This window comes from Maylandia zebra, linkage group LG7 (genome assembly GCF_041146795.1).
Source record: "Maylandia zebra isolate NMK-2024a linkage group LG7, Mzebra_GT3a, whole genome shotgun sequence".
Classification (NCBI taxonomy): Eukaryota; Metazoa; Chordata; class Actinopteri; order Cichliformes; family Cichlidae; genus Maylandia; species Maylandia zebra.
In genome coordinates, this window is record NC_135173.1 from 65,048,544 (window position 1) to 65,062,020 (window position 13,477).

At 40.4% G+C, this 13,477-nt stretch overlaps 2 protein-coding genes across 2 annotated transcripts; one reads left to right on the forward strand and one right to left on the reverse strand.

The window, feature by feature from the left end:
* Positions 1-1,407: 1,407 nt before the first annotated feature.
* On the forward strand, positions 1,408-4,740 carry LOC112429787 (olfactomedin-4). The gene is made up of 8 exons (XM_076887096.1): positions 1,408-1,525; positions 1,645-1,767; positions 1,836-1,946; positions 2,074-2,211; positions 2,455-2,608; positions 3,214-3,441; positions 3,998-4,166; positions 4,246-4,740. Exons 1-8 carry the CDS (start codon positions 1,472-1,474, stop codon positions 4,679-4,681), a joined length of 1,413 nt encoding a protein of 470 aa, XP_076743211.1. The 5' UTR covers positions 1,408-1,471; the 3' UTR covers positions 4,682-4,740.
* A 3,842-nt stretch (positions 4,741-8,582) lies between these two features.
* On the reverse strand, positions 8,583-13,184 carry LOC101478734 (olfactomedin). Its single transcript, XM_004566139.5, has 5 exons — positions 13,049-13,184; positions 12,779-12,937; positions 10,750-10,962; positions 10,385-10,517; positions 8,583-9,613 (listed from the first exon to the last, which is right to left on the reverse strand). Exons 1-5 carry the CDS (start codon positions 13,082-13,084, stop codon positions 8,766-8,768), a joined length of 1,389 nt encoding a protein of 462 aa, XP_004566196.3. The 5' UTR covers positions 13,085-13,184; the 3' UTR covers positions 8,583-8,765.
* Between the last annotated feature and the right edge of the window lie 293 nt (positions 13,185-13,477).

Here is a 13,477-nt window from a genome sequence, read left to right on the forward strand (position 1 = left end):
TCTGAGTGCAAAGTGGGCACTTTCTGTTCCTAAAACTTCACTGTTACAGGATCTACAACAAAAATTCTGCATGTAAATGCAGAATTTACATGCAGAAGGGTACATATTAGTCACCGTCTGCGTTTATGCAGGGTCTTATTGCATCATCCAGCCACAGCACTGAGTTATGAATGCTTATTGACTAGCAGACTGTAATAGTGTTAACAGAGTGTTATTACAACAGGTTTAGACTGCTGCCTGTACACAAAACTTTATCTCTGGTGTTTATTCAATAAATAAAGGTTTAAGAGATGTCTGTATCAAAACAGACAATTATCTTTGTGTTGTCAGATAGACTGTACTTGGTTCTTGACATCCACTGCCTAACATTACTGTTGCTATGTTTGCTTAACCTTGTGTTTATCTGATGTCTTTAATATGGTGGCAAAAAATAGATGGACTGCTTCCAGTTGGAGACCTCAGTCTTGTATAAGTGACAATTTCAAATGGCCGTGAAATACCCATCTTGGAATCTGGATTCATGTTCTTTGTCCACTCTTGTTTGATTCATTTCATTGTGGTTTTCCACCTGTTGTCTTTGTGGTCTCTAGTTTTTGTCAGAGAAGTCGGGAGCTGTGTCTAGCACCTGAGAGCTGTCTTTATCATACTCCACAGAACAAAACTGTGGTATGAACACATTTTTAATTTCTTTAGTAAATTCATGACAGCTTCCTTTGATACATTTTTTAGGGAAGGTCCAAATCACATATGTTACATCATAAATTGTCTACAGCATATTGTGAAAAAGTCCTGGTGTTAAACTGACCTGCCTGCAGTTCGTAATATTATTCAACACGTTCTCATCTCAACACGTAACATACCACAATTTGTCATAGTCGTCGGCATGAGAGCAGGTTGAATCTATAAATGTGTTTTATGTGTGACATGAAGCTCAAATCTGTTCACTTTCAGATCCTGAATCACTTTGGAAAACACTATGTGTATGGTTAAGGTTAGGGTTAGGGCTGGAATGGATGGCTGGAGCCTGTGCTTCAAGTGTGTCTTACCACTGTGTCTTAAGTGGCTTTCTGTTCAGAGCGTTTCATAAGGACAAAAACTTGTTGATGCAGTGGGTTTGCTAAAATATGTGCATGTCAGTAAACACAGAAAAATCATATCTTGAAGAATGCAGTGTTGTGTTTCGTAAGTCATTACTGCCATTGGCTCTGAGAATCCATATTGATTAAATTCGTAGATGATTAAATGTCCTGTGCTGAACAGCAGTGAAAAGGGGAAAACAACTTCAAAAAGTTTTTGTAATTAACAAAAAATGTCATGAAAAACAGTGACAAATGTCACTGAGATGCATGATGCATGAAATACAAACACACCCACATCCACTTCCTCACATACGGAGGTTAGCGGGAATGTTCACAAGCTGCTGCAGCAGTTTACAGATGGTTTTGTTCAGCTCTGCTCTCTGTGATTCACCATGAAGCTGTACGTGATCATTTCACTGTGGGCTCTGCTCACATTCACCCATCAGGTAAGAAATACTGAAGACTTCCTTTAAATGATAAAATATCCATTTTGAATGAAGTGACAAATACCAAATACCACTAAATGCTGCTGCTTATTTCACTTAAAAATACATTTAAATTTCAGGCTCCTCCACGAGAAAAGTGTGCATGCGAGCTGAATAACTCAGAGAAGGCATTCCCTCATGAAAAACTCAGGATAGTTGAAACCAACGTATCAAACTGCAACAGCAACATCACCCCACGGAAGGTAACTAGTCTTTTAAAGCTCTCATGCTGTGTGTCTCCATTCCTGGTTAATCACTGCTGCCTCTGCAGACTGTGGAGCTGGAGAGTCTGCTGCTGGGGTTGGAGCGTCGTCTTTCCCAGCTGAACAAAGATGTGCTGATCCTGGAGGAGGAGGAGGAGGATGACGGAGAGTTCAGTTCAGTTCAGTTCATTTTTATTTCAAACATTTCAAACATGTGCCTTCACAATCATTACAAAATATCATTCCATTATTTGTTTGAAAAGGAGTAGGCTGAAGTATTTACTTATTTGTCCCTACCCCCTCAAGTTGGATGACGGAGAGCTGTATGGAGTTCTCAGCTTGTATGTTATAGAGAATGAAATGACTGAGATCAAGCAGCTGATTGACAAGCTCAACAGCACCACCCAGCAACACCAGATCCTCACTGCTAACGCCACTGAACAGGTAGATTCACAACCACATGCTGCAAAACACTGACATCACTCTAAAGAGCATATTTACTATTGTTTTTACACTGTCTTGTAAAATCATCATCACAGTTATGTTAGGTTATGTTATGTTATGTTATGGAAACAAAAAGTCTTGAAATTAGGTCAAAAGAGCATTTTGAAAAGTATTTGATATTGATAAGTGTGTTGTATTCATTTTTCTATTTCGCTTGATCTTTTAACATCTGCTGTCTCCAAGCTGGATAACCTGAAAGCAGAGATGCAAGAGCTGGAGAGGTTTGACACCATGCAGGTGATAAAGGGACAGCAAGTCAACTCTGCTCTGAAGGCAGATCTATTCAAGTGCAACAAAAAAATTAACACTACCGTCACGCCAACCGAGCCCCCACAGGGTGAGTCTAACAACCAGGTGGGGTTGGGGGTTGGATGGCTGCTACTGAGGCCCTGAAGGGGTTAATAAACCGTTTTACAGAAGACCAAACATGAACTAAACTGAGCTCAATACAATGAAACTAAAAACCATCAAACAAAGACGAGTTATGAAGGCATTACCAAACTATTTGAAGGCCATTATTGTATAATGTGAAGTATTATTGGCATTTGGTCAACATTTGCCTTATTTACCAAAAACGTATTAAGTACTTTCCAGGATCCTTACTTGTCAGAATCTATTATACATGTAAATGTGTTAATAATGTCTGTTTAAACCTTTTCCAGTGATTATCTTGATGTTGGCTTGAAAATAAATATCTCCCTCTACTGTTACTGCAGCTTATTGCAACTTCTGCATGTGTGTACATTTCACATTTTGGAGAGGCAAAGCATGAAATGAACCGGCGTGTCTACTCCATGCTTCGTTGTGATATCGGGTTGCCTCGGTATACAAAGTATTCTAGAGACAAGTAGGAGGCCATTTGTCTGACAGCTGGTTGTACTATGCACTGCATCCATAAAAGTAGCAGCAGAAAGAACAACTGTTACACACTTCTCCCCTCAGGTACCTGTCCACGCAGCCGGCTTCTTAATGTCACTGGACCAAGGGTCTACACAGCAGGAGAATATCCTGGCTCGTACGCTTACGGAGCCTGGGGTCGTGATCCCAGACCAGAGGAAGGCAAAGAAAGCTGGTACTGGCTGGTCATGTTGACTTCCAGTAATATATATGCCCACTATGTTCGTCTTTACAGCAGTCTGAGTTCTCTCATCATTGGAGTGAGCGTCCCAGGTAAGGAACTGTTCTCTTCTTGTGGTTAATTGTCAGAGGTACAATTTATGTAACAAAGCATTTTGGGTTTTATTGCAATCACTTTGAAGTGGTTTGTTGATTTTATGTAAAAAAATCATTCACCCTGCAGGTTTACCAGATTTTGTGGTAAAACTTGAAGGAAAGCATAGAGAATATAAAGTTTATTCGGCATATCCACAATACCTAACTATTTGAGGCATTCAGCTCAACAGTTGTGCAGATCTTTACAAAGATTAATGTGCACTTTAATTTGAAAATGAAGACTGAGAGAGACTGATAAGCATTTGGTGGACTAGCAACTACTGTACTTGTTGGCGCAGGATAGTATCTTTCTTTTTCACCAATGAGTGCTGGTCCTGCACACGTGCATAGTCAGCTCTGCCTTGGTTCCTTCTGAGACCTACATTTAGAAAGTCCTTATGAACAATTTTTTGCAGTTCTTTTTTATTAATGACACATTTTTTTACATGCTAGAAATTGTTAAACTATTTTCTCACATTTATTCTTCCATATCGTTTGTCTTCTTCTTTTTCAGGTAACGTCCAGATCCACTCCTCAAACCCAACTACCAACACCATCCAGGGTCCAAATAATGTTCTGTATGGAGGGGCTTTGTACTACAACTGTTACAACCAAGATTATGTTTGTCGATTCAATCTCACCACTAAAAGTGTCACAACCTTACAACTACCAAAAGGCACCAGGTTTGTCTTGGACCTCATTACTGGATGAAATGCTGAATAACTATGACAGAAACTTTCACTGCTATCCTCTGTTAACCAGGTACAACTCAAAAGGTAACTTCTGCCATCTTGAGGAATGCTACCCATACACTGACCTGGACCTGGCAACAGATGAGTCTGGTGTCTGGGTGGTCTACACCACCACTCAGGACTTTGGCAATTTGGTTCTCTCCAAGCTAGAGGAGGGTGAAACACCGGTGCTTGGAAAGACCTGGCGCACTTCAATCTACAAGCGGGCAGTGACCAACACCTTCATGGCGTGTGGCGTTCTCTATGCAACACGTTACATTAACAAGGAGGTCGAGGAGATCTTTTACTCATTCAACACCGTGACGGGACAGGAGAAGTTCAACATTGGCATCTTCATGAACAAGATGTCTACCAACATTCAAAGCCTAAATTACAGCCCTGTGGACCAGATGCTGCATGCTTACTGTGACTCCAACATGGTTTCCTACAAGGTGTTGTTTGGGTAAATTGTTATGTTGATGCTTAAAGCCAATTTTCACATAAATGAAATAAACATTAAAACCTCCCTACTTCCTCCTTGTGATATTTGCCATTTAGGTAAATGGCCTGTATTTGTATAGCGCTTTACACTACACACAGTCATCCACCCATTCACACACACATTCACACACAGGTGATGGCAAGCTACTTTGTAGCCACAGCTGCCCTGGGACGCACTGACAGAGGCGAGGCTGCAGGAAACTGGCGCCACCGGGCCCTCTGACCACCACCAGTAGGCAACAGGTGAAATGTCTAGCCCTAGGACACAATGACCGAGACTGTCAGAGCTGGGGCTCGAACCAGCAACCTTCCAATTACAAGACAAACTGCCAACTCTTGAGCCATGATCACATTTAGGTGGCTGATTCTACAGGAGATATCTGCGAAGCTTTCTCCGATGCATTTACAGTTAAATTTAATTTGTGCAACATTTTAAATTCTCCTTCAAGCATCATAGAAAATCTTCCACATTTTAAAGCTCACAATTTAAGTGCAGACCACTGAAAGTGGAAGAGCTCTTGCAAAGAAGTTGCAGTCTTTGCATCAACCGTAAACTCCTCTGTACACCAAAGTATTCTGGAGTTAATAGTGAATCCAATTGTCTGACAGCTGGTGCCCAAATGGGGTCATTCAATGGGAAAATGATGCCACACAGCAGCAAATCTACAACTGAATTATTAAAAAAGCAAAGAAAAAATCAGGGTGTTGCAATGGCACAGTCAGTCCAGCTCTCAACCCAGCTGAGATCCCGTGAGAGCTGTGCATCATAAAAACCTCCATAGCTTAATGAACCAAAGCAATGTTGTAAAGGAGACAAAATTCCTCCATAATGATTTCAGAGACCAGTAAAGTCATACAGAAAGATTACTGCAAGTTATTGCAAGATGGTTCTACAGATTATAAAATTATGGGCTTTATATCTTTTTACACACTGCTTCTACATCTGGCTTAGTTTTTCTTAAATAAATTATATGTCATGTGTTGTTGTTCATCTGATGTTGTATTTAAATTATTTCCCGGTAAGGAGCAGATGGTTTTGTTATTATTATTTTCTGACATACGAAACCCTGGAATTGCAATAGGGTTTATGTAGCTACCGCAAGGATTGACGTAAGCACCATGTAGAGTTATTAAACAGGGTTTATTCTGGTCTTGACAACCCGTGAGAACTGCTCACGTTCGAAACAATTAAAAAAAACATCACATCAGAATGCATTCTTGTGCTTTGTTTCAATCAATCAAAAGTCATTAATCACAGAAACAAACATTTCAAATACACAAACCTCGTGAGTTGGCATCCAGGAGGGGGTAACTAGCCTTTTATGGCCTTAATATATTCTTTTCTATCTTTTTTCTCACTTATTTCTTGTCTTTATCTAACTCTGAACATTACTTTATTCATATGTGGAGCTAACCGAGAGCTGCAGCGTCCAGACACTAGCTGTGTCCCAAAAGGTCGGCTGCATCCTTCAGAGGACCCGGCCTTCGCAGTCTACGTGGGCCAGGTCCTTCGAAGACCGAGAAGGCCGGAAGTGCGAGACTGTGAAATGAAACAGACGTCTCCGAAAACGTCGGCACACTTTTGCAAATATGCGATGTCTTGATAAACTAAGCAGATATTTGTAATTTACACAGCTACTTTCTCACCTGAACATATGCTAAAAGTTTATTTTGTGACCCAGAAAGATTAATAAGACTACTTTTAAAACTCAGTAGCGGCCGCCATTGTTGGCAACAGAAATTTGGCTGGGCCGCGCTATGATTTCTGGGATATGGTGGGCCACGAAGGACACACCCAACCCATCCTTCAAATTTGGGGAAATGAAGGACGCATTTGTCGGCCGCATTTGAAGGAGTCGACGAATTGGGACAGCCTTCGACGCCTGGCTGTGACGTAATCGGCCTTCAAATGCGGCCTCCGAAGGATGCAGCCAACGTTTTGGGACACAGCTACTATGTGCGCTAGCAAAAAGGTCACTGGGTGGAGACCCAAACTGCAAAGAACTGTACCCTCCATAGTTCACCACCAGATGGTACAAAAGAGCGAAATCTGGACATAAAGCTCAACAAACCATCATATGCAAAAGACCGTTACAATTTACTCTCTCTTTCCCATGACTACATTCGGAGTTGCTGCAGCACCATAACCCTTTCCTATGTCTAATATAAAAAGGAGAAACAATAAGTGAGGCACAAAAGTAGCAACTATGACCTGTGAATACTAGATGACTACTATATGAATGTTCTGTTGAAGTGTGGCTTGAACTTATGAAATGGACACATGAAGTTTTTTTGGTAAGTACATTTTCTTATCCTCTAAGGTCTGTGTCATCACTAGTGACACTAGCACTCACCCACCCTCACAAAACAAAACAAAAAAACGATTAAGTATTATAAAACTGGGATGACGAGGTCAATAAGACGATGTTAAGAAACAAAAGGATGATGCTAAGGGTGCCAGGGGGTCAAGGAGTCACATGGGAGGGTGTGAGTTTGTTATGTGAGTGTGTTCATGGAATCCCAGCATAATGTCACCATCTACAGGTGGCTTCTTAGGAACAATGACACTTGTGCAAATGTCACCTGACAATCGTGTTTCCACAGCAGAAATAGTATAGCAGTAAGAGCACAGAGGCCTTATGTGCATTTCTTAAAAATGAAAGGAAGACGCTATAAGGGGAAAGGAAAACAGCATCCAGTGCACCAGCGAAGGGTCTGAGAGTCGGTCCTAATGGTATGGCATGAAAATAGTGCCTAGCCTATAGTGGTCTTGAAAACTCTCTATAAATATGCCTACCGGACCATAGTTGACCCACCACCAAACCGGTCATGCTGAACAATGTTACAGGCAGCATAACATTCTCCACGGCTTCTCCAGACCTTTTCACATTTGTTATATGTGCTCAGGGTGAACATGCAGGGCCCCTCTGGTGGACCATGGTGCAGGGCAGTGATCACAGGGCCTACCAGAGGATGTCAGCCTGTTCTAAATGTTCTAAAAATTGTGCTTATTTCAGAGGAATGACCAAATTTCTTATTCAAATATTATGATCTTATAAATGAAGGAGCCCTATCATCTTTACCTAAAGCTCCATATTATCATTATCATTATCAAGTCTATCTTTTCACGAGTCTCAGGTCTAAATAAGGTTGCTTTTTTTTGTTTGTTTTATACTGCACCTTGATTCAGATCATTTATGCCAATTTTCTACTGACTGTCTACACAACTTAAGGTTTTGAAGAGCACATACATGAGACATCTGCCCGTTTGCCATCTCCAATCATACATAGTGGTAGTTGAAAAGAAGCAGAAAACAACAGTTGAGGTGTATATAGCAATCCCACAGGACAACAACATGAGAGAAAAAAAGGAGCATGGGAAAAATGAGAATTACGAGAGGCTGAAGGAACAACAGGAACAGATGTGAAAGGTAAAGTCCAAAATGGTCCCATTGGTAGTAGGAACATTATGAGCTGTAACTCTTAAACTAGAAGAATGGCTCTACAGCACTGTAGGTCTCTGTCCAGAGTGCACTCCTAGGAACAACTAAGATAATGTGCAGAACCCTCAAAATCCCAGGAATCTGTTCGAGGACCGAAGCTTGAGGAACACAGACACAGAGAATAATAACAGAGAGTGAACAAAGCATTATGCAGACGAACAAGACTTTGATCTGTTTATCACCCTTTAAGTTGTTGCTGGAACCAAGCTTTTTTTGAAGTTTGTTGTTAATGATCAAAGAAGAAAGCAAAACTCACTATTCAAACGACGCAAGCTGTCAAGTAAAATCAATATATATGTGATTGTGTCACAAATAACAACAAAAACATTTTTTTGTGTGAAATAAGGCCAGCAAAAGATCAATCTAAGTTTATTGTTACCAAAGACTTTATTATGATCTCAGCTGATGTTTCCATTCAGTGTTACTAAAGTACATTATGTTAGAAGAACAATCTTAATAGTCTATATGATATAACTTTAGCATTTGCATCATAAATCATTGCTTTTTTGTTGCTGTATCATATTTCATTAACTGTTTGATCAGAAGATCAGAAGTGGGCCTGGTAGGCCAGCAAGTATCCATCGTTGTACATGTAGATCTGCTTGTTGGTGGGATTGTAGCTCAGACTAGCCACTCCTTTAGCTACCTTCTCCAGTCGTTTTGCTAGTGAGTTGTCTTCTTTGCCTGTGGCTGTGTCGAAGGCGTAGAACACCTCCTCCTGGTACTCATTAACATAACGAGTCGCGTACATAACACCGCACACCATGAAGGCGTTGCTCACTGCCTTCTTGAACAGCCTTGTTTCCCACGTCTGTGTCACGTTGAGAGTCTTGGTCTCACCATCCCAAACTAACCGGCTGATCACAAGGTTTCCATGGTTACCCAGAGTGGCATAGAGAGCCCACAGTCCTGTTTCATCTGCCTCTACATCAATATCACTATTGAGCCGGCAATCGTAGTAACAATAGGGGAACTTGTTGTTGAAACCCACACCGGTGCCTGGAAGAGTCACCCGTTTGACCTCGTTGGTCTCCAGGTCGTACCGGCAAACGTCTGCAGAGCGGTAGCAGTTATAGTACAGAGCCTTACCGTACAGCACAGCACTGGGACCCTCAATGGCGTTGGGATGGCTGTACGATGAGGCAAATGTAAAGTCTTTGTGGTTTGTTGAGGCCATGAGGTCTTCATAGGTTTGGTAAAGGCGCACAGTGTTGCCCCAGATGTGGCTGCTGAGCAGAGGTTGAACCCAGTAGCTGTATTTCTGGTCCTCGTTCTCCATCTGGGCTTGTTTGCCCCATGAACCAGAGATGTAGCTCTTACCAAAAGGACTGAGCTTGGTTGTTACAGGGTCACTGATGCTGGTGATCAAGCCCTTAAGGCAGTTTCTGTCCTGGCCTGGAAACAGAGAAATCAGAAGGAATGCCAAGTGATGACATCAGAAATTTAAAAAAAGAAACATCCTCTATATAGACTGAATTATTTACTGGAAAACCAAATGCTTGGATGTCAATACATTTTTAGTATGTGTAAAACAGATAAAGAGGTGAATCACTCTATTAGGATTTTTTATTTCCACACAGTGTCAGATTGTTATCAAAAGGCTGGGTACATGCTTTGGAAACTTTTTTCTTCTCCCTCTACACAAGCATTGCAATGTATTTGCAAAAAACACTGGAAAAACTGTCAGACTGAAAAACATATTTTTAATATCATCAGTTTTAAACCTGCATTCTCTTTAATGACCAGCAGGGGGTGTCTTCTGGTTGCAAAATGACTTGTAGGAACTCTGTGGTTGACAAGCTGGTGATGAGTGTGTGGTTTCATTCAACATTTAAACACAATATACAAAACAGTTAAGTTTGTATTCAATATGATTCAAAATTGGTGACTGAGCCCATAAACAGTAAAGTGTTAACAGAGGTTAAATAAGTTAAATAAAGTAGAACACCTTTTGGAGCCACAGCCTCACGATCTGGTGGCCTTCAGATAGAATCCAGGTTTTTCTGATATTTATATATACTGCTGTATTTGAGCAGTCACAGTGCTTTCTTATTACAAACCTCATTCAGCCATTCACACACATTCAACAAGTGATTTTTTTCTGTCCTTTATTAGAGACGATAGCTAACCACAGTATGCTTACAGTTGGTGTACGCACACACATACCTCTGAAGTCTTTGGGGATTGATTTGCAGGACTCCACATTATTCTTTAGGTAGCGCAGTTTCTCCTTTACAGCCTTCATGTTAACTAAGTCAGCTGTTTCTAACCTGTCCACATGTGTCCGCAGTTTAACCACCTGCCACACGGTCAGAAGGTTAATTCATGGGAACACCCATTACATTTCATTTTTAAACAGACTTACTTATTTTCATTTTATCATGACTAATCGAATGTAATACATTTTTTCTCATTCTTCATATTTTTTCTTGTTCTAGCTTGTGACTGATATATTGTAGCATATTTCTTGTATTACAGATTTGTTTTTGTTTTTTTAATGCATTGTGTTGCCACTTGCAGTTTCACAATACCTCTTTGGAGAGCTTCTTTGTCTGTGCATTGTTCAGCTGGCTGTGGACAACACCAACATCTGTCTCTAGCTGGCTGAGCTGCTGGCCCAGAAGGCGCAGAGACAGAGCAGAGTACAGGCCCTGGTTGTGCAGGTACTTGTAAGGCCCCAGCCTGGCTGTCAAGGAGGTAACCTGAGCCTGGATCTGAGGGAGACGCTGGCTGGATATCTTCAGCTGCAAGGAACAAAGAAGCATAAAAAAAACTTCTGTGTCACATCTTGATAACTGAATGACCAGAAAGACCGTGTGAGAGGCTTAACTCAAGCAATTTTGTGCGATCTCATAACTAGTGAAATAAAAATACAATTTGTTTTCACAACCTGCCTGGAAGCTTTGGTTGACTTGTTTATTGAGATTACAGATGTGTACCTTGAAAAGTGTTTAAGAAGTGCTGTTTGTGTTTTATCTGTTCTGAACATGTGAAAAATATCTTCCTGAATAAATTATATTTAATTAGCTAAATTAGCTAGGGTAAAAAAAAAATAGCATATTGTACAACTAAAAAAAAAAATAAACTGTGAAGCACAACAATGATAAAACCATTTTCACAGTAATAGTTACTTCATGCAGCAAATTTCAGGGTTAAAACTGAGGCCAGTGCTTAAGTGCCTAACTGCAGTTCCTCTAATGACCACTTGAGGCTGACCATTAGAAAAAGATTGAACTAGCACGACTTGTTTGAAAGGGATGCCAGGAGAAAGCCTCTTCTCTCTAAAAATAACATGGCAGTGTGGCTTAGATTTACAAAGTTAAATCCAAATAATCTACAAGATTTCTGGAACATTTTCCATTTGACAGACCACAGTCCACAGCACCACAGTTAGAGAAAAACAAACACAGCATTGCGGTGTCAACCATGAACTTCTCTGTATAGCAGAGTAGTCTAAAGTCAGATGTGAGGACATTTGTCCAGCAGCTAAAGCTTGGCCCAAACTGGGGCATACAATGATCCTAAGCACAGCAGGAAACTATGCCTGGTTTGCTGCTTCGAGTTGCTGAAAGAGAAAAGAATCAATGTCTTGTAATCCACCAAAGTCCTGTCTTCAGCCTGATTGAAATGTTGTGGTGGGACCTCAAGAGATCTGTGCAGAAATAAATGTCTGAACTGAAGTAACGTTGTAGACAGAGTGGGACAAAATTCCTCCGCAATGAAGCTGATAAAGTCAAGGCATGTGCTTAGTTTTTGCGTTTTGACTTTGTTTTTGTTAAATAAATAATAAAATGATGTAATGTGACATGTTGCAGTTCATTTGATTTTTGTCTTAAAATAATTGGTTGAGGACCAGATTTCTTTTTTATTATGACAGAGGTTGTACTTTTTTTTTGAGACATGAGTCTCAGCAGTACACTCATACATTTTCTTGCTAATACAGCTTACTAGCATAAGCTATTAACATTCACAACTGTCATCCAAACAGAGTCACTTGTGGTTCCAAAAAGTTAACATACCTGTGGCCAAAACGCTAACACTCAGGCTTCTTCCAAAGCCTGTCGAAGGCATCACGCTACTCACTTCCAACTTTTATGTACATTATTCCCTTAACTCCCCGCAATTCCTTGTCAATCAATCCTCCATGCACCACAGATACCGCAAAATGACACCTCTACACACACATACATGTATATATATACTTAGACATTCTATGCTATCCAGAAATACTCCCCTGCTCCTTCACACTCTCTTTCCACACTTTGATGCATTTACCTCCTCCTCTGTCCTGCCTTCCAGTGTCATATGTTTTTTATTACACTTTATTATTTTAATAAATAATAGAGGAAAGAATAAAGACAAAATATATATTATAAAGAATGCATCACTGATGTATATGGAAACTCTTGACATTGAACAGAATGGGGTCATTTTATTTATATTTTTGTTAGTCAGGGTGGAATAGATTGACATTTTCAGTCTGACATTCAAGAAATGTACCGACAACAACAATCTGAAATGGAAGTAGAAATGATGACACTAAAATAAACGAATTCCTACCTGTTCCGCCAGGCTGTTCATAGATCCTTCACAGGTATGAACCTGCTGTAACACAGTCTCATACTTCACAACAGGGAAAGACCACACGGTGGAGTTTACCTCACACACACATGAGTCGTCCTTCTTCAGGCCGAGCACCCGCTGAGCCTGGCCATCACTCTGCAGTCACACACAGTAACACTGATGTAATATACAATAGATATTCATAAAATAGTATACATTCCAACTTTATGTTCTGTTTTCAAGTGTAGGATGTCAGGTACAACTCACTGTGACCGTGAACAGCAGCAGAATCAGCAGCACCATGTTTACAGTTGGAGGAATGAAGCCAGAACTGATACCAGCAACTTTCTGCTTCTCTTTTCGCTAAAACACCAGATCTGAATGGACACACCTACCAAGTTTGGTTTTCGTCACTACTTCAGAGCCTTCAAAACATCTGCACAGATGTGAAACTCTAAAGAGGCCAAACTCTAGAATTTCACAACAGCTATCGTCAACTCAGGAGTTTTACACTTCCTCACTTCTTTTATGCAATATCTTTTTTTTTTTATTTTGCAATATCCTCTGCTTATACCTCTGTTTACAAACTCATTTATGAAACTTCTCACGCAGTTCTCAATAACGCCAGAAAAAACTCAACACCTGGGCAAACAAACCCAAACATGTTTTATACTTTAGATTAGGTTGTTATTTGAA

Coding starts and splice junctions, on each gene's coding strand:
- LOC112429787 (XM_076887096.1), top strand. CDS start 1,472: ATGAAGCTGTACGTGATCATTTCACTGTGGGCTCTGCTCACATTCACC. Junction 3,442..3,997: donor CATTGGAGTGAGCGTCCCAG/GTAAGGAACTGT, acceptor CTTCTTTTTCAG/GTAACGTCCAGATCCACTCC. Junction 4,167..4,245: donor CAACTACCAAAAGGCACCAG/GTTTGTCTTGGA, acceptor TCTGTTAACCAG/GTACAACTCAAAAGGTAACT.
- LOC101478734 (XM_004566139.5), bottom strand. CDS start 13,084: ATGGTGCTGCTGATTCTGCTGCTGTTCACGGTCACA. Junction 10,518..10,749: donor CAAAGAAGCTCTCCAAAGAG/GTATTGTGAAAC, acceptor ACCGTGTGGCAG/GTGGTTAAACTGCGGACACA. Junction 9,614..10,384: donor AATCCCCAAAGACTTCAGAG/GTATGTGTGTGC, acceptor CTCTGTTTCCAG/GCCAGGACAGAAACTGCCTT.